General features: G+C 48.5%; 1 protein-coding gene across 1 annotated transcript in view; it reads right to left on the bottom strand.

Moving 5' to 3' along the window:
• LOC146194319 (vacuolar protein sorting-associated protein 33A-like) overlaps positions 1-19,594 on the bottom strand; it is a 149,031-nt gene that overhangs the window by 60,097 nt on the left and 69,340 nt on the right. Inside the window, exons 9-10 of the mRNA XM_084597348.1 lie at positions 7,942-8,114; positions 5,202-5,292 (exon numbers count right to left, since the gene is read on the bottom strand). Of these exons, the coding sequence (XP_084453474.1) occupies positions 5,202-5,292; positions 7,942-8,114 (264 nt within the window). The remainder of the gene's footprint in view (positions 1-5,201; positions 5,293-7,941; positions 8,115-19,594) is intronic.

Genomic DNA, 19,594 nt, shown 5'->3' with positions numbered 1-19,594 from the left:
CTTCCAGTGCATGGTGTGCAGTTCGATATATTGCCACCTGGTGTCCCAGATGTTTTTAGGTGGCACATGGAAGAAAAGGACGCCGAAGTTGTCTCGCGTGCTGTGCGCGGAACTTTGCCTGCTGGTTGAGCTTCGTCCTGTCGTCTTAGTCACATCTAGCCCTGTTGTCCGTGACATATTTTGGTGGAGGTGCTGGGTATCGATCCCAGTATATGTCCCGAACTCCTCCGCATACCCAGGATTCAGGTCCTGTGCCAATCGACACTCCTGTTCACCGCGCTAGCCGGAGGAACCTAGGCCTACCACCTGAGCACGGGCCGTTGGAGTTCAACACCGCAGGCGCCCCTCGACCGGCTATGCAAGGAGCTCCAACTTACTACACCCTGCAAAATCCACGACTGCCACAGCCCTTCCACGGCAGTCAGAGCGAAGACGTCGAAGACTGGCTTATCCAATTTGAACGGGTCGCCTTGTTTAATCAGTGGGACGACGCTGCCAAGCTTCGAAATGTCTTCTTCAGCCTGGAAGATGGCGCTCGTACTTGGTACGAGAACCGAGAAGACACCCTAACATCATGGCGTGAGTTCTGCCGACGAATTCGTGAGACCTATACCAGCGCGGATCGGCGAGAACGCGCAGAAAGGGCTCTACAGTCTCGTATACAGATGCCAAATGAGACTGTGACCATGTATGTGGAGGACATGACCCGGCTCTTCCGACGTTCTGACCCGGCCATGACCGAAGACAAAAAGGTGCGCCACCTTATGCACGGTATTAAAGAGCAACTGTTCGCTGGCCTCGTGCGTAATCCACCAAGGACTGTTGCTGAGTTTCTTTCGGAAGCTGTCACAATAGAGAGGATGTTCCAGCAGCGGTCTACCACTTACGACAGGCCGGTGGTCGCCGCTTCGGTTGTGGAGCCGTTTTCGGCCTTCGGGGCTACCCCGAACCTACGCGACATCATCCGCTCAGTTGTATGCGAAGAGCTCCAGAAGCTTTTCGGTGCTCCACAGCCGATGGTCGGCTCTGTAGCTAGCATTGTCCGCGAAGAGCTTCAAGCGTTGAAGCCCTCGGTAGCGTCCGCGGATCCACAACCTTTCCCCACGGAGTACCTGCGTCCAACTTATGCAGATATGGCGCGACGCCCTGCCACTGCTTCGGCGCCATTACCGCCACCCGATCAAGGCTCACTGTATTCCACACACACTGAGCCGTTCGTCGACAACCGACGACCACCCCAGAGGAAGGCGGACCTGTGGCGCGCCCCAAATCGCCAGCGCCTGTGCTTCCATTGCGGGGAGCCAGGTCATCTCTATTGCCAGTGCCCCTATCGACACCTTGGACTTCACGGATTTCCCATCGACATGCGTCGCCCTCCAATAGGCCAAAGACCCCGGGAGATTGAAGACTACTTAGCGCAGCTGCGCATGGCACCAACTTCTCAGCGGCAGTCACGATCCACGTCCCCACGCCGACCATCGCCGCAGCGCGGGCCATCCTGGACGGCGCAGCGACGCTCGCCAAGTCCCCACCGGGAAAACTGAAGACAGCGACCTCCGGGGGCGAGGCCGCTTGCAATCGACGCGACGAAGACCCCCTGACAAGGAGACCTGTGAGCGATCTGGATTTTACGGCACCGACGACAGTTCCTACGCATGAACATCGACTCTCGCTGGACATACCCGTGCTTCTCGACGGCCATAAGGTTAGCGCATTGGTGGACACTGGCACGGAATTTTCGATTATAAGCGGGAAGCTAGCTGCGCTTCTAAAAAAAGTCATGACACCATGGTCGGGCACGCAGATTCGCACCGCTGGCGGACATGTCGTAACTCCTAGTGGCCTGTGCACGGCACGAGTTCAAATTCGCAGCTCCACATTTATTGTAAGCTGCCTCGTTATACCTGACTGCTCCCGTGACGTTATCCTTGGGGTTGATTTTCTCCGGGAGTATGGAGCTATTATCGATCTCTGAAAGCGCACAGTGACATTTTCAACCGAGAAAGCTGCTGATACTGAAGTCAAGAATCGCCAACGCCGCGCCGCCCTTCGAATTTCCGCCGAGAGCGTTTCGATTCCGCCATGCGCCAGTGTTTTTGTGACTGTTACTTGCGACGAACTGCGTGACGGGCATGCGGTCGCGGAAGGCAACAAGTCACTTTTGCTCACCCACGGAATCTGTACAGCGCGCAGCCTCATCCACCTCCGCGACGGCCGGTCTGATCTCCTGGTGACTAACTTCCCCAACGAACCCCGGAATCTTTTTCGTGCTACTGCCATCGCGTTTGCTGACTCCTTAGCGGATGTTTCTGAATGTTTTACGTTTGGGGCTGTTAGCACTGTGCAGCCCCCACTTGACCGTCTTGATATTAGTCCGGATCTCTCGGACACACAGAATCGTGAGCTACGTGCCCTCCTACTAGAGTCCAGCTCTTGCTTTGCGTCCTCATCGAAAGTACGGCAAACGCCTCTCGTGAAGCACCGCATCATTACTCCTGACGACGCCCGCCCTATCCGCCAGCAGCCGTACCGTATCTCAACGACGGAACATGAAGCGATTCAGACACAAGTTCAGGAGATGCTTTGTGATGGTGTCATACAACCATCCAACAGCCCGTGGTCATCCCCTGTCATGCTGGTAAAGAAAAAAGATGGGACCCTTTGCTTCTGTGTCGATTATCGAAAGCTGAATGCCATCACTAAAAAAGACGTCTACCCGCTGCCCCGTATCGACGATTCGCTCGACAAGCTTCGTCGCGCCCAGTACTTCTCCTCCATTGACTTGAAGAGTGGGTACTGGCAGATTGAGGTTGATGAGCGGGACCGCGAAAAAACAGCTTTTGTCACCCCAGATGGACTGTACGAGTTCAAAGTGCTGCCTTTTGGCCTATGTTCAGCGCCGGCAACTTTTCAGCGCATGATGGACACCGTCCTCGCCGGCCTCAAATGGCAAATCTGCTTAGTCTATCTCGACGACGTTGTCGTATTCTCTGAAACCTTTGAAGAACACCTCGAACGCCTGCGCGCAGTATTAGATGCCCTCCGGTCAGCTGACTTGACGCTCAAGCCCGAGAAGTGCCACTTTGGCTACAAAGAGTTGAAGTTTCTTGATCACCTTGTGAGTGCCGCAGGCGTTAGGCCAGACCCCGACAAGACTGCTGCTGTCGCCAAATTTCCCGTTCCTGCAAACAAGGGAAGTTTGAAACGCTTCCTGGGTCTCTGCACGTACTACCGCCGCTTCATCGCCGATTTTTCCAAAGTTGCCGCCCCCCTGACTCGCCTCACACGCGATGATACACAGTTCGTGTGGGGCGCCGAGCAACAAGAGGCTTTTGCGGAGCTGCGCAGCCGACTGCAAACAAGCCCTGTTCTTGCGCACTTTCATGAAGACGCTGACACCGAAGTCCACACCGACGCCAGCAATATCGGCCTTGGCGCTGTACTCGTTCAACACCAAGCTGGCGTCGAAAAGGTAATAGCGCATGCCAGCCGCACGCTCTCCCGCGCCGAGACAAACTACTCCACTACGGAAAAGGAATGCCTTGCGGTTGTGTGGGCAACCATGAAATTTAGGCCTTACCTCTACGGCCGCCAGTTTAAAGTTGTCACCGATCATCATTCCTTGTGCTGGCTAGCCTAACCTCCGCGACCCATCGGGGCGCCTAGCACGATGGAGTCTTCGCCTTCAAGAATTTGAGTACACCATTGTGTATAAATCTGGCCAGAAGCATGAAGATGCTGACGCGCTGTCGCGCGCACCCGTCGGTTTAGTCAATGAGAGCACGGACGATGAGAGCGGTTTTCTTGGACTGGTGAGTGCTTCAGACATAATGACCCGACAGCGAGCTGACCCGGACCTTCGACCTGTCATTGACCACCTGCAGGGTCGCGCTGCTGATATCCCTCGGCAATTTGCTCGAAACCTGTCTGCTTTCTGTGTCCGGAATGGCGTTCTATACAAACAGAGCTCCAGCACTGTTGACCCAGCGTTTCTCCTCGTAGTGCGAGCCGACCTCCGTGCCGATATCCTTTTTGCCTGCCATGATGAGCCCACCTCCGGCCACTTGGGCTTTACACGCACACTCGCCCGAGTTCGTCAAGCCTATTATTGGCCTAAAATCCCAGACGCTGAGCAGTTTGCTCAGCGCGCCGAGGAAGCACGTCAACTTGCCCGCATCCACATTCAGCAACAGCAGGGAAAGGATACGCGTCGCTACAACCTCCGTCATCGACACGTCACATACCAACCAGGAGAGCAAGTTTGGGTGTGGACACCGGTGCGCCGGCCCGGCTTGTCTGAAAAACTGATGTCGCGATACTTTGGACCTTACAAGGTTCTGCGCCGTGTCACAGAAGTGACATACGAAGTCCTTCCAGCGGGTACTGTGCAGACCTCGCGTCGGCAACCACGCTCTGAGGTGGTGCACGTTGTCCGCATGAAACCGTATTTCACGCAGTAATGTGCGGTGTACTATGCACTCGTTTAGTTGAGTAGGGCACCGCCTCTGTTTTATATTCGTTTTCTGTACTGACTTGCATCGCCCATCGCTCGCGCCCAGTCTGTGCTTTCGTTTTTTTAGGAGGAGGAGTAATGCCCCCTGGTGTCCCAGATGTTTTTAGGTGGCACCTGGAAGAAAAGGACGCCGAAGTTGTCTCGCGTGCTGTGCGCGGAACTTTGCCTGCTGGTTGAGCTTCGTCCCGTCGTCTTAGTCACATCTAGCCCTGTTGTCCGTGACAATATCAACGACCGGTGAAATAGAGTTCTATATATGACGCAGCTTTCCTATACTTTTATATGGGATTTTCAAAGGGACATTCTGTGGGTTTAATATAACCAGAATTCGAATTATCCGGGTTCGACTGTATTTGCACCTCATCATGCAATAAAATATCAGTTGATAGTTACTATTTGCCCTTACCCACTTGCTCGTTCAGTCTTTTTTTGTGCGCTATTATTTCCAACTTGGAATGAGCCTCCAACATGGCCAAACCTACTCTCTGCCCGCCCTATCATGTGCTCTCAACGATGTTACACTGACCAACCACAGATATCATCTGACACCTGCCAGAGGCATGCTCAAGTGTTTGTTGGGAAGCCTGTGGGTAATATCGCCACCCAGATAGTGTGAGACATTGCCGCCAGGCAGAGGACTATCGTCTAGTGAGATGTAGCATGCTGCTCTGAGAGAGGTCGCACTGACGGTTGGCAAGGGACTTGCGCTTGAGCTGCATGCTGGGCAGACGGTCCACGAACTGCTTGATCTCCCCAATGGTCCGGGCATCGTGGCGTACCTGCATTCACAGGGCAACACACCGACTAGCCGGTCAACATGCACGGTAGAGAAAAAAAGCTACCACTTGGTACAGAAGGGAAGAAAGCTGCATCAGTACAAACATCCTGAAAATATACGGCCACAGAAATACTTAGAGATTGATTTCGTTTATAGGGTTTATCATACTAAAGTGATTCAGGTTACGGCTGAAGTGGAGTGTGCCGAGAATTTTGACCACCTGGGGTTCTTTCGCACACACTGACATCTCACAGTAAATGGGCGCCTTGCTTTTCACTGCCATCAAAAAGCAGCCGCAGCAGCCAGGACTGAACCTGAGTTCTTGGGTTCCGCACTCAAGAGCCTTAACCACAGAGCCAGCACAAGCCACAACTGCCATAATAATGCTGTCAAATATTAAAAAAGAAAAAGACCAACCAAACTGCTTTCCATGGTGCCTCCAGAGTTTGAAAGTACTGTCCAGGAGTGTGCTGACTCCTCTGACTTCTCTACAGTATTGCATATATCACCTAGCAAATATCTTCTCAGAGGCTTTCAGTGAAACCACAGTGGGTTTCTCATGGAACTAGAGCATTAAGGTATTTGGCGACAGGCTCACATCCCCTTAAAACCTTATTTGTGCAATAAAAATCAGGTCGCCTATTTCGACAAAGCTCACTTTAATATCAAACGTGTGTTTCGCTGTGTTCCACACAGCACTGTACTACTACCCCTAGTATTTAATCTATACCTCAATGATATCAAACATGCACTGCAATGCTAAATTTGTTATGCATGCCGACGACACCAGCATTTTTTTTTTCCTCGAACATCTACCACCTTGTTCATGAGTGCAATGACACAACAAGTGCGCTGTAAAAATGTTTCAAATCTAATGTCATGCACACAAATTATACAAAAATAAAAATCATCATATTCCATCCTAAAAACAAGTGCCTTCATTCCTTCTTGCATATTGCTCACTAGTTCAATGCCTGGGCATAGGTTTTCCTGCTAATATTTCTTGGGAGGCTCATGTGTCACATACTGCAATAGAGTTAGCTCAGATGACTGGAATTGGTGGTCGCCTCAGATATCCTCTTCCAGAACCAATGAAACAAGTGCTTTATACAGTAGAACCTTGGTTATACGAAATTCTAGGGGTCGCAAAAAAATTCGTCTGAAAATTCGTATCATAAATAGGTATGCAGAAGTATGGGAAAGGAAGTCGCGCAGATCTGTTTACGCCCGAGAAGGTTTATTATGGTCGCGCGGTCACAGCTCGCCACTCGCGGTGCACATAATGCAACAGGTGATCGCGACGTCGGCGACGTGCGGGACGCATGCCTCCGTGGGCTTCTCGCAGCGCGTATAGCACGACAAGAGATGGCGACGTGCCAGCCGCGCAGCGTTGCAGACTGCTCGCGATGCGTACAGCGCGACTGGCAGTCGCGAAGTCTATGATATGCGGCCAGTGCACGCCCGCCACCGCGCGTGCCGCCGAGTACTACTCACGGCCGCGCGCCGCCGCAAACCTTTAATGGCGTGGAAAACGATGGTGATGTGCGACTTAAGTCTGCTTATGCGCAGTAATGCGAAAGTACTGCTAGTAGTTCCGTCACGCCGCCTGGCGGAATCACCAGACACTACGCTAGCAGACCTTGGTCGCATTAGCTGTTAGCATGGCGCTAAATGAAGGAGTGGCACAGATGGAACTTCGTGAAGACTACAATGTTCACTGCACAGAGCGTTGCAGTTTTACATGAGGCGTGAATGGCTGTGGCAATAGTTGCTTGGGAAAAGGAAGCTCACCAGTTCGGACGGTGGTTCAATTTCTAAGGTTGACATGATTCATTTTCAGTATCAGTTTGTGTGGACATGTTTTGACAAGTGTCCAAGCCACTATTGAGCCAAAAAACCCCTTCTACATTAAAAACCCTCATAATGTAATGCAGAAAATGTATCATGTTTTACTGTTATGCACCGCCACACTTTCGCTCATAGCTCTGGAGGAAGAAAATTCCAGATTATCACTGCGTTGTTTCGCAAACGTTCACATCGGCACTGTGTAACAAAGTGTGCTGCTTAGCCTCGGCCAAGCAGAAAAGGCATCAGCACTGTCAAGCTGCGTCTCGTGGCTTTTTCTGGGGCTCTTCTGTCTGCATGTATTTTGCGAGGCAGAAATAAAATAATGCGAATTTGAACCCCTTTTTTTTATACTAAGACCAAATCTCTGCTGCATTTATTTTGCAGCTTTTTGTCAAACTGCAGCAGCGTCTAGACAATACAAACATGGATGATGCTAATTTTGGGATGGCCATTCCTTGACCAAAGTGCATTGCATATTAATCTGCAGGATGCAAGATGTTACGAGCACGCAAGCCACGGCCACATCTTCCTGCTGCAATGTGTGGGCAGCTGCCCACAAATGGCAGCCTCTGTTCCATCTTGTTTGTTGCTGTCCCTACGTCTTTGTCGCTTTTGTGCAGTGAATTTTTCCCTGTGAATTGCAACCAACTGGACCAAACCACTGTGATTTTGCAGATGGTGAAATTGCTAGCTGCGTAATAAATACAGCTCCTCAGCTACAAAGCAGATCTGTATAATATTTCTGCAAGAACATTGTTTTTTTTTAGATGATACAAATGTGATTCTATCAGGATAGTCTCACCTCGTACTGTGAAGTGAGGCTCTTGGCCTCTCGGCTGAGCAGAGGCCCCACGGCATTGAAGTTACGGTCGCGCAGCTCGGCAAATAGCTCCTCAGCTGAGTTGAGGCACAGCTGGCGGCTCTCGGAGGATGCCAGCTCACCGCCCGTCTTCTCCACTGGAAGCCGCACTATGTCTGCGTATGCAGCAGATCTTTGCATAACCGAAGATTCCACATCATGTGTGGCACTTTCACAGAACAGCAACCAACCCTGCCACTGAGTGCTCTGCACTAGACCAGCGCATACTCTGTGGCGTCAACAAGCTCCTGCCTTTCTGCCTAGCTGAGGTTGCTAATCACAGTGGTGGTGAAAATGTGAACCCTGTCCAGCTCCAGCACCTTTCAGTCTCATGCCCAATAATAGGCTTCGATCTAGTAAGGGCCCTACCCATTTCTGGATGTCTGGCGTACTCATTTCTCACACAACACTGCAGTCAAGAAAGGAAACCGTCTAAGCTGATGTACAGTCTGCCAGCTGTGCTGAGAGAGGAAGGCTAACTCAATGAGGCCTGACTTTTTCGTGGCCTCTAGTAATGTCGCCACAGCCTTCAATCATAAAAAGCACTGCAAATTCGGAAAAGTCTCTTCCTGTTCTGTTGTAAGGGTGCCTCCAATGCTGCCATTTGACTACACTATATTTCATTGTATAACAGACAAGATTTCGGTAGTGTGTCCTATACGACGGTGCATCATATGTGGAATTCGTTTTTTCTTTCATTTTGTGCAATGCTCACAGGTCAACTTTACTGTGATATGCTGGTGGTAGCAACTTCTGCTATTACAATACCTACAGTCCTCTCACAGGCACCTAGCATTAGTAATATAAAATGCCAAAAGGTGGCGGCATCCGTGCTCCTCGCCCTTTCCACGCAGCCGAGACAAGCCAGGGCAAGCAGACTCACCTTTTGCAGTTGCAATATACAACAGTCTTTGGCGGCTGCTCCATAAATGTTTTCCACAATACATGCAGTGAACATGAGGGTGAAGAGAATGCCCCAGCACTGCTGTGATAAATCAAGGAACGTTTTTTGATATTGCGTCCGAAGCTAACTCCTTTCAAGGCTGTGAGTAGTAATTAAGTGTTGCTGCTCTTACTGTGCAAGAGTAGTTTTGGACGTGAGTTTTGTCGTTTTTTTCTTTATTTTCTTCATCCTTTGCATGTAACGAGTTTTCTTTCAGGCATAGAGCATTTCGTGATGGTCGTGCAAGCCTTTACAATCAAGTCCTATTACCCTAACCTGGGTGGTGCGTGTTATACACCGTGTTAGCAAATGCTCAAATAAACAAGAACTAATTTATTGAGGTCGCATTAGGAAATTAGGTGGAATGTCAGTCTGCAAGAAGAACGCGCCGGTGCGAACTTCACTATTGCGATGCGATGCGTGTCCGTTCTATCGCTCGGTCCAGCTTCGACTGACTCTCTCAGTATTCAGATTACACACCTTCACATCCGTTCTTCCCACGGTCGAATCCCTGGTACCGAAGCGTACACCGGTCACACACATGCACACACACACAGCTGTACACCTTAGAGACAGCTCGCTCTCTCTCCTCATGTGATCTTGCTCTGCGGTTTTGTGTGTTGCGGCGACGGGCTGTGAGAAAGTTTGTTTTAGCCTTGGCTGAGCGCGGTGTCGGATAGCGATGTCAGCGTGTAGACAATGCCTAAACGGGCGCTTTGGTTGGCGCAGTCGGCGTAGCGCTGATACGACCCTCCCGAATTTGTGCCTGTCCTCAGGTGCAAGCATTTCGGGGAGATGGCATTGGCTCATTAGCGACGAGATCGCGCTCCTTGTATCTTCGTAGTTGTTCAACGTTCACTGTTTTTTGGTTGATTTTACCAGGTGCGTGATGTAGTCTTTCTACGACTACTAGGTTTGACTAAATCAATTCTGTAATTTCAAAGGGTCCTTCGCAGTGCGCGTCAAGTGTGTTCCGAGCGCCGGCTTCGAGCACGACGAGATCTCCGGGATGAAATTCCGGGGCCCGTCGCCTTGAGTTATATCGGGGCGGTTGATTCTCGTTGATTCTCGAGAAGGCAGTCCCTCGTTTCCGAGCGTCCCTCTGCGAGATTGTGGAGTCGTTCCGCTTTTCGATCTCGTTCTCAACTGAAGCGATGTTGAGCTCTCCGGGAATTTGTGGGTCGTAGCTATGCATTAGCCAGAAGGGGCTGTAGTTTCTGCAACGGTGTTTGGTAACGTTAATAGCGAATGTTGCTTTGGGAAGTTACTTCTTCCATGCATTCTTGTTCTCGATGGTCTTGTGAAGCACTTGTTTGAGAGTTCCGACAATTCTCTCGATAAGACCGTTGGATTGAGGCCAATACGGAGGGGAGTTGATGAGGGTTATCCCGAGCCTGTGGTGAAACTGTGCTGTTCGTTTGTTCACAAAGCCTCTAGCCTTATCGGTGATTACGCTGCTCGGAACGCCAAATCTTGGGATCCATCTTTCGGTCAGAAATTCGAGGTTGTGTGCTGACGAAGTGCTCGGCATGGCCACAGCGTCCATGTATCGTGTTGCGTGGTCAATGCACACAAGCACATAGCCGCTGTTTCCGTCGAGAGGTCCCATGTGGTCCAGTGAGATGACAACGTTCGGTTCGGTAGGAATGTCTCTTGGCCAGAGGCATCCTTCATTTCGCGTGGTGCGGGCGTTTATTGTCTAGCACGTGTGGCAGGTCTCTATGTACTGACGGATGTCCTTGGTCATAATGGCCACCAGTACTTTTTCTGAATGAGGTCTTTGGTTTTTTCGAGGCCAAGGTGTCCGTTGTCGTGGAAAACCAGCATGACGTTACTTCGGAGAGTGGCGGGGACAATCACTCGCTTGCACATATGACCTTTCTGAAACGATCGCTTGATAACGATGCCATTATCAATTTCATAGATGCGTCGTTCGCAGCCTCGGTCCGGAACTTTTGGCAGTCTGGGTCATCTTCTTGCAGCTCGCGTAGACGGCTGTGTTCGCTGACGATTACGATGAGACAGAGGAGGTTGTGAGCCGAAAGTCGCTCTTCGCTTGGTTCAGTGCCGTCTGCCTGTCTTGAGAATGCGTCTGCCGCAGTGTTCTGGTGTTCAGGCTTGTGCTTCACATCAAAGGTGTACTCTGCAAGGTCGAGGGTCCATCTTGCAAACCTGCGGTTGGTTGCACCCTTTTTCACCAGGTACGACAAGCTGAAGTTGTATGTGTACACCGTGAATCGTGGGCCTCCTCGTAGGTAGATTGCGAACTTTTCGGTGATAGCCCAGTGAAGGGCCATGCACTCGAGCATGTTTGAATGTAATCCCGTCATGCTTATTTAAAGCGCGGCTTGCGTACTCGATTATACGCTCCTTTCCGTCTTGAGTTTGGGAGAATACTGGCCCAAGTCCTGTCTGAGAGGCGTCAACGCGCACATAGGTCGGACAGTCGGGACGGAAGTTCGCCAGGGTGGGCGGACTTTTTAGGGCTGTTTTCACTGTGTCGACAATTCTTTGGTGCTCGCTTGTCCAGACGAATGTAGCATCACTTGCGAGAAGCTGACGTAGTGGGTATGTGAGCTTGCTGAACTGCGGCACAAACTTGCGATAATGGTTTGCGAACTGGAGGAATGAGTACAACTTCTTCGCGTTGCGATGCGGTTCGAACTTGTCTATGGCGGAGACCCTTTTTTCGTCGAGCATTCGCCCTTCTGCCGATATCACTTAGCCTAGAAATTGAACCTTATCTCGCACGAACTGGCACTTTCGCATGTCCATTTTTAGACCGTTGGTGATGATTCTTCTTAGCGCCTCTTCAAAAAAGTTAAGTGCTTCTGTAACCGTTGCTGCTCGCTGTCCGACGTCGTCCATATACGTGGACATTCTGCCGAGGCCGTCGAATGTGCGACGCATCACCTTCTGCATCGTTTATGGTGCCACGGCCGGTCTCGAGGGAGAGCGCGTTTCTCTCTTCTCTTACGGCCTCTCCAATGGGGTCTGTTTCCACCGCCCGCCGCGCCTCGGTGGGGTCGCCACCGCCCCACTGCTGCTCCTCCGCTACAGCCGTTCACGCGCAAGGGAAACGCGCGTTCGCTCTTCGCTCCGCCCGCATCGGTTGCACCGGCAGGTCCTGATATTTCACCCCATATGGCTTATAGGAAGAAGCCGTAATTAGCGTCTGATTTATCGTGTATGAGCAATAAAATAGTCAATAATGCGCGTGCGCGCGAGAGCGCGCGCTCCTTCGTCAGTGCTGTCGCGCACGGTCGAATGAAGTTTCGGGTGCACTTACATCAACACTTTTTGCCCCTAAATTTTTCACAAAACTATATGTACCATTTTATTCACTGTGCCTTTGAAAGCTGTAAGCATGTAGAGCGCGACCTGACGCTAGTGCATGACAAACTGTTCGGTGGATATTCTGTCAACCGCTGCCGTTTTCGTTTAGAGCAAAAGAGGCCCTGACGAAAATTCATAGCACGTCTCAGATTCAGAGTAAGGAACAAAAATTTACGCATACAGTTAAAATTTCAGTTGTCTAGTGAAGTGGGCTGTTCTAGCTTCGTTTAAAAAAAATCAGTAGGTTGAAAGACAGCAGATGTATACGTAGTCTCGCGACTGACGCACACGTAGACAGTCGTAGTCAGTTTAATACAGTGATAAAAAACATTTAATCAAGGAAATGGGCACAAACAGATATGCATAATTGAAAAGAGCGGCAAGCAAATAAAAAAAAAAATGTCCTTCAAAGTTAACACATTGCACTCATTCATCAAAACAGTACATGCAGCTAGAAAATTAAAGTCTCAAAATCTTTCTGGACGGTTTGTGCACATAAGGAGCTGGCCTTTCGTTCCTGTCTGTCACTTTCTTAGCATAATTGACAAGAAGGATTCTGAGAAATTTCTCACATATTAAAGAAGCGGACCTTATAGCATGGCTATTGTCAATGCCTTCCGGGCAACTCAGCAAAGGTGAGTTCTCAAGTTCTGGCTGGATTAAGATTTGAAGGACTTCAAGGACATTTGTGTGTGGTAGGTGCACGACAGCTTTTTCAAAAAAAGACACAACCTTGTCCAAGAGGGCTACAAACTCTGCTTTTGGATAATGTAGTCCGCTAGAATCTTGTCCTCGCAGAATAGTGTACATGGGGCTGCTTCTTTCGCTGGTTTCAAGAAGGATAGCACAAGCGTCACACCCGAAGTCACTGATTAACTTCACAATGTATCCAGCGACGTAAGCTAAACCAGAATACGTGACAGTGGGTAATGGGATGACAGGAGATACCATCACTTCTTTCAATTCCTCAGTTACTGATTGCGGCAGAGCTGAAATGATTTCGTCGGTGTCGGCACTAGATGCCTTGATTTGGCTCCCAGATGAAACTTCCATCTTGACAATGTGGTCAAGTGCCGCTGTTACGGCTCTCGCATCTAGCATGTCGTTCCCTCCGCACATTTGCCTTAGTTTTCCGAAGAGAGCCTCAATATTATGCCATGATAGGATCTGCCCCACTATGCGCAGAAGCAGATCCTATCATGGCATAATATTTGAAAAAATTTTATTCGCGATTCGTTATTACGGACAACTCGTTTTAAGGACAACCCGAGAACAAAACTGTCCATATTAATGAGGCACTACTGTAATAATTTTTTTTGTTCTCCTCCATTTCGGCCCAGCTATCGCTCAAAATATTACAGTAGTGTTCAATTTCAGTTTTGGTCAAATGTTATTTCGGTGTTCCTAACGTTCTTTTTTTTTAACGCCTAATAGAGCTATAAATAAACGTTAGCATAACCTTTCTATAAATATTTTAACAACATATATCTAATATATGTGCAGCATTATACTAGCGTTCTTGAAAATGATAAAACAACCCTGCACGAGCATGTAGCCTACGTACCGTTGGTGACGGTACACAGCTACGCAATACAGCGCGGCATACAACTCCTATAGTCACCTCTGAATAAATAGCACAGAGAAAAGTTTTTATATCCATTATTGAGGAGTGTCCCTTGAGTAACAGTGCCGAATGTGTAATAAGCAAAGCATTCTACCAAAATAATGGGACAGCGATTGCTCTCTAAGGCAGGCATTACTGCACAGATAGTTACAAGGAATTATTAGTTCAAAAACATACTAGAAAAAGAAAGAAAATATTGCTAGGAATTAGTGCTTGAAATAGATTTCCTGTTCTTTTTTTTTCATGAAATAGTTATGATATCATGCAAACATTTCATTAAACCAACGTTTATTTGCAAAATTAAAATAATGTTTATAATACAACATAAAACATTTGCTGGTCTATAAATTATAGCAAAATTGATAACAAAACTTAAAAGCGTTTTATGTCATGTAAGCATTGTGCAACTTACATTACATTTTTATAAAATTATTTTCATCTTCGGTGCTACATCAATGGTTTCTCATCTAGTGCTGAAAGACGGTTTTGCTATTGTCGCTGTTATGTTTGCCTTGAAGAAGCTTCGATGTGATCACTGCTCATTCATTTTTTTTTATTCATCTTCTTGTACAGGCTTGGGAAAAAATTCAGATTAAAATGAACAAAAGTAGATACCATGCCGCAATACATGTCATATGCTTGTCGAACGTTTGCTGAGTGACAGTGTTTTTTTAATATAAAGACTCCATTCACGTGTGTAGCACGTTGACAGGATGCCGCTGCAGCATCTACCTTCTGTAATCTTTCATTTAGGGGCTGCACTCACCACGAAACCCGCGGGCGACAGCGCGAAATCAGGCAAAAGCTACCCGCCGCCACTGAAGCAGATGCGGAGCGAACGGTGAGCAGGTCGCGCCCCTTGCGGCGGCGGAGAGCGTGACTCAAGGAGAAAAATTCCCATTGTTCACGCGGCGATTGAGAAGGCCGTAAGAAAGAGCGCGCGCCCTCTCCCTCGAGACCGGCCATGATGGTGCCTTGCAAAAGCAGAAAGCCATGCGAAAATACTCGTATTTTTCGCCGGGGGTGACGAATGCTGTCTTGTGAACGTCTTCAGCCTTTACTCGAACGGTTAGGAAAGCTGCCTTCACATCTAGGACGGAGAAATATGCTGATCCTTCCCTCATGATGTCATCAATCGCATCCTCCATGATCGGCATTGGATACGAAGGGTTGATCGTCTTCTCGTTAAGCTTGCGATAGTCGTGCACCATTCTTCGTAGGGTAGTTGGATGCATCGGATGGTCCACAACGATTGTTGGAGCGCCATATTCGATCTCGCTTGGCTGGATTATACCCTTGGCAAGGTAGTCTTCCACTTGTTCTCTGATGAATTGCCGATCGGCTGGAGAGCACCTGTATGGTCTCGATGTCACTGGTACGCTGTCCCGTAGTTCGATGCTGTGTTCGGCGTGGGGACACATGCCAAGAGTGTCCATTTTCGACGTGAAGGCTTCATGATGCTTGTGTAGGATAGATCTAAGCGCATCCTTTTCGCCAGCATTAGCGTGCTTGGTCATTTTTGATACCGCATCTTCTACCAGTCTTGAAATCCTGTCGGCTGCGCCATGTTAGCAGACGCTCAAATAAAAAAGAAGAACTAATTTATTGAGGTCGCATTAGGAAATTAGGTGGAATGTCAGTTCGCAAGAGGAACGCGCCTGTGCGAACTCCGCTATTACAATGCGTGTCCGTTCTATCGCTCGGTCCAGCTTCGACTGACTCTCTCAGTATTCACATTTCACACCTTCACATCCGTTCTTCCCACGGTCGAATCCCTTGTACCGACGGGTACACCTGTCACACACACGCACACACACACAGCTGTACACGTCAAGAGACGGCTCGCTTCATGTGATCTTGCTCTGTGGTTTCGTGTGCTGCGGCGACGGCCGTGAGAAAGTTTGTTTTAGCCTTGGCTGGGCGCGGTGTGGGATAGCGGCATCAGCGTTCGATGGTAAAGGTAGACTGCCTAAACGGGCACTTTGGTTGGCGCAGTTGGCGCAGCGCTGACAACTGGAAAATATGGTAACTAAATTGCGATGCCACAGCGCGTATTTTTGCCAAGTAATTTTGCTCCACCTAACTATTTCACAATTCTCCACTCGTTTTCTGCAATGGGTGAGGTCTGACCAACTGTACGAGTACAGTCAATTCTAGAGGCGTGACTTCCTACTAGAAGCCAGCACAAATGCAACTTGTAGGACTGAGATGAGAACAGGACGAGAAGCAGAAATGAGCCCAATGTAAGGGGGAAATAAGGGTCAACAAGGAAATTTTTGGGCCAGGTGGTCCGATATATTGTAGAAGTGTAAAAAAAAATCACGGTGGCTTAGCCTAGGAGATTGCAAAACCAAGAGAGGCGAAGTGTCTCCAACGGAAGATGACACAGCCTGTTAGGATGCCTCGATGCACGCCCCCTCGCACCCTCGAAGGGTGGAGACAACTTTGCCATATTTTGGCCCACCCTTCTCATAGCACTTCAGGAGCGTTCCTGTTATCTGCAATCCCAATCTTGAATGCGCACCAAGGAACGCCACGCGACAGGAGCAATGACGTACCATCCAAACGCACACTTCTCAAAGAAAGTGTGAGATACTGTGCTTTTTCTCCAGAAGTCTCATCTTGTCTAGTGTTCCTGCCATCTGCAATCCCAAACTTGAACGCGCGCGCGGAACACCACGCGACAGCCGCCGCAAAAGCGGGACACACTTGCGTGGGCTCAAATATGGAGGCGTAGAGGCGGCACTGACCCTTTCAAAAAATGTCCCCACCCGCCGGAGCGGTGGAGGGAGGCGCGCGCATCGAGGCCCCCTACCACCTGTTAGACCACAGCGCACCTAGTGGGAGAACGCGAAACGCCCGACGTGGCTACGAGCCACGCTAAGCCGAAGAGCCGACTTGGTAGCCCACCTTCGCCTCGCTTATGACGTCACATCATGGATGGATGGATGGAATATAGGAGCGTCCCCTTTGAAACGGGGTGGCAGCAGTAGCTATCATGCTCATTTTTCTCCATATACCTTAATTATTGATTTAGAATTGTTAACTAAACCATCATTCTATTTATTAAATTTTGCTCCTACATTACTAACATTATGTCACTTCTCTGCTTTTAAGCCACCAATCTTCCAGCCGTTTTTTGCTAGTTTCCACCGCCGGTTTATTCACCCGGCCACTGTTATCTCTAAACCCCAGAGCTTCAGGAACAGTGATTGCGCCTGCATCAACTTCCGGATGGATACCATTGCATTTGAGTATAATATGGTCAATTGTTTCACTGGAGTTTCCACATACAGCACATGCGTCATCTCCATTGTTAAACTTCTTTTTGTAGCTGCGTGTTCTAAGGCACCCTGATCTAGCTTCAAAAAGTAGGGCCCTGCCTCTAGAGTTATCAAAGAAATCTCCCTTCCTGATCTGCATTTTCCACTTTCGGTACAATTCCACACATCCAATTTTTACCTTCTGTGTTTTTCACCTGTTGCTTAATGCTCTTTATCTCTCCGTCCTTTTTACTAGCATACTTACTAGTTAGTTTCCTAGTTCTTTTCCTCCATTGTGAGTCAACGCTTTTTAGGTACAGGTATTTAAATACTTTAGCTGCCCATCTGTTACTGTCCAATTTCCTCAGGCGTTCCTCATATAATATTTTACTCTGAGCTTCCCGTACTTCGAAAGATGCCCAGCCCATATCTCCCTGTACCGCCTCATTTGTAGTTTTGCCGTGGGCACCTAGTGCTAATCGTCCAACGGATCTCTGATTTGTTTCTAATGTCGACTGTACCTCTGATTTTAGGCACAAAACCGCATTTCCGAAAGTAAGTCCGGGCACCATAATTCCTTTCCAAATACCCCTCAAAACTTCATACCTACTGTATCCCCACAATGTCTTATGCTTCATTATTCCGGCATTCCTTCGCCCTTTGGCCTTAAGTGATTGCTCATGCTTTCCAATGTATGCCAATCCTTCGTTTACCCATACCCCCAGATATTTATATTCTGCTACTCTAGGTATTTCAAGGCCTTGTATTTTAAGACCCTGATCAGTTGAGCCGTTGAAAATCATCAGACCCGACTTAACGGCGCTCAAACTGAAGCCTAGAGCGTCCCCTTCGTCTCCGCAATACTTAACTAGAGTTTGCAATTCTTCCAGACTCTCAGCTAGCAGCACAATATCGTCTGCATACATCAAACCGGGGAGGCGCTGCTCTACCGCCTTTCCACCTAATCTATATGACAAGTTAAAACCTAGGTTACTGTCTTGTATCCTCCGTTCCAGGTTTATCATATAAAGCATGAACAGCACCGGTGATAGAGGACAGCCTTGTCTTAATCCTTTGCATACTTTGACATCCTCCGTACTTCTTATGCCTTCCCACGTAATTTCTACTTTGTTATCCCGGTACATTTCCTGTAGGAACTCTATTATCTCATAACCGATACCTTCTTCTTTTAATATGTTCCACAGGAGTTCCCTGCTTACGTTGTCGTACGCCCCGTTTATGTCCAGGAAGGCCAAATACAAAGGTCTATTTTCCACTCTAGATATTTCGATGCATTGGGTAAGCACGAACAGGCTATCATCTAAGCGCCTACCATTTCTAAAGCCGTTCTGAACTTCTCCGAGTATCTTGTTACTTTCTACCCATGCTTGCACCTTTAATTTCACCGCCTGCATGGCTAACCTGTACATAACAGATGTTATGGTAATCGGCCTGTAGGATTTTATGTGCATCCTGTCTCCTTTCCCTTTATAAATCAAATTCATTTTACTCTGCCGCCAGCTGTCCGGAATTTGCTTATTCGTTATGACTGTTTCCAGAGCTTTTAACAACGTTTCCTTACTTTTTGGACCAAGTTCATTAATCAGCTTGATCGGAATTCCATCTATTCCTGTAGATGTGTTTTTAGGAATATTTTTTTCGCCCTTTTTCCAGTTTAGATTGGTCAGTTCTAAGCTGCTTTGTATTCTGCTACCTTGTGTTGCTTCCTGATTTGCGGAGATTACCCTATCGCCACTCTTAAATGACTCGGCTATAACTGATGTAATGTTATTCACTGCGTTACCTCCCTTTAAACAATTTCCCGCGTTATCTTGAATCCGATCCTGCTTTCTTTGATTCTTCTTCCCTAGCCAGCTTATATGGTTCCAGAATTTTCTTGCTCCGCCTCTAGAGGCATCGTGTATATCAGCCATCCAGCGATCGGTGGACTGTCCTATTTTACTTTGGACGAGGGCCTGCACTTGAAGTTTCTTTTGTCGATATGATTCCCATTTTTGGTCGATTTCCTCCTGAGATACCTGTGCCTTCTTTGCCATTCGGTGTTCCCTTGAAGCAGCCCGTTGTTGTTCAATAGCTTCCCTGATTTCCTTATTCCACCAGCTCCGTGGCTTCCTCTTTCCATTCCAGCGGTTTACTACTTTAACCTCCTGAATTTTCCTCCTTGTGAGTAGTTCTACCTGTTCATAATCCCAGTCTTCCATGGGGCTTTTCTCTATTGCTTCCTCTATGTCTGCTGCTATCTGTGCTATTTGATCGTCGTTTAATTTTGCGTTTACGTTTTGTCTAAGTTCCCTTTCTCTTTTCATCAAGAGCCCCATCTGTAGACTAATACGTTTATGATCACTTCCCAGACTACACACTCCCCTTCTTCGTCTATTTCCATTTTTGTGACCTTGCTATAAATTTCCT

Source organism: Amblyomma maculatum, chromosome 3, assembly GCF_055883805.1.
Source record: "Amblyomma maculatum isolate TAMU_Amacu chromosome 3, ASM5588380v1, whole genome shotgun sequence".
NCBI lineage: Eukaryota > Metazoa > Arthropoda > Arachnida > Ixodida > Ixodidae > Amblyomma > Amblyomma maculatum.
Note: the sequence above shows the minus strand (reverse complement) of the source record. Positions and strands in the feature narration are given on the sequence as shown.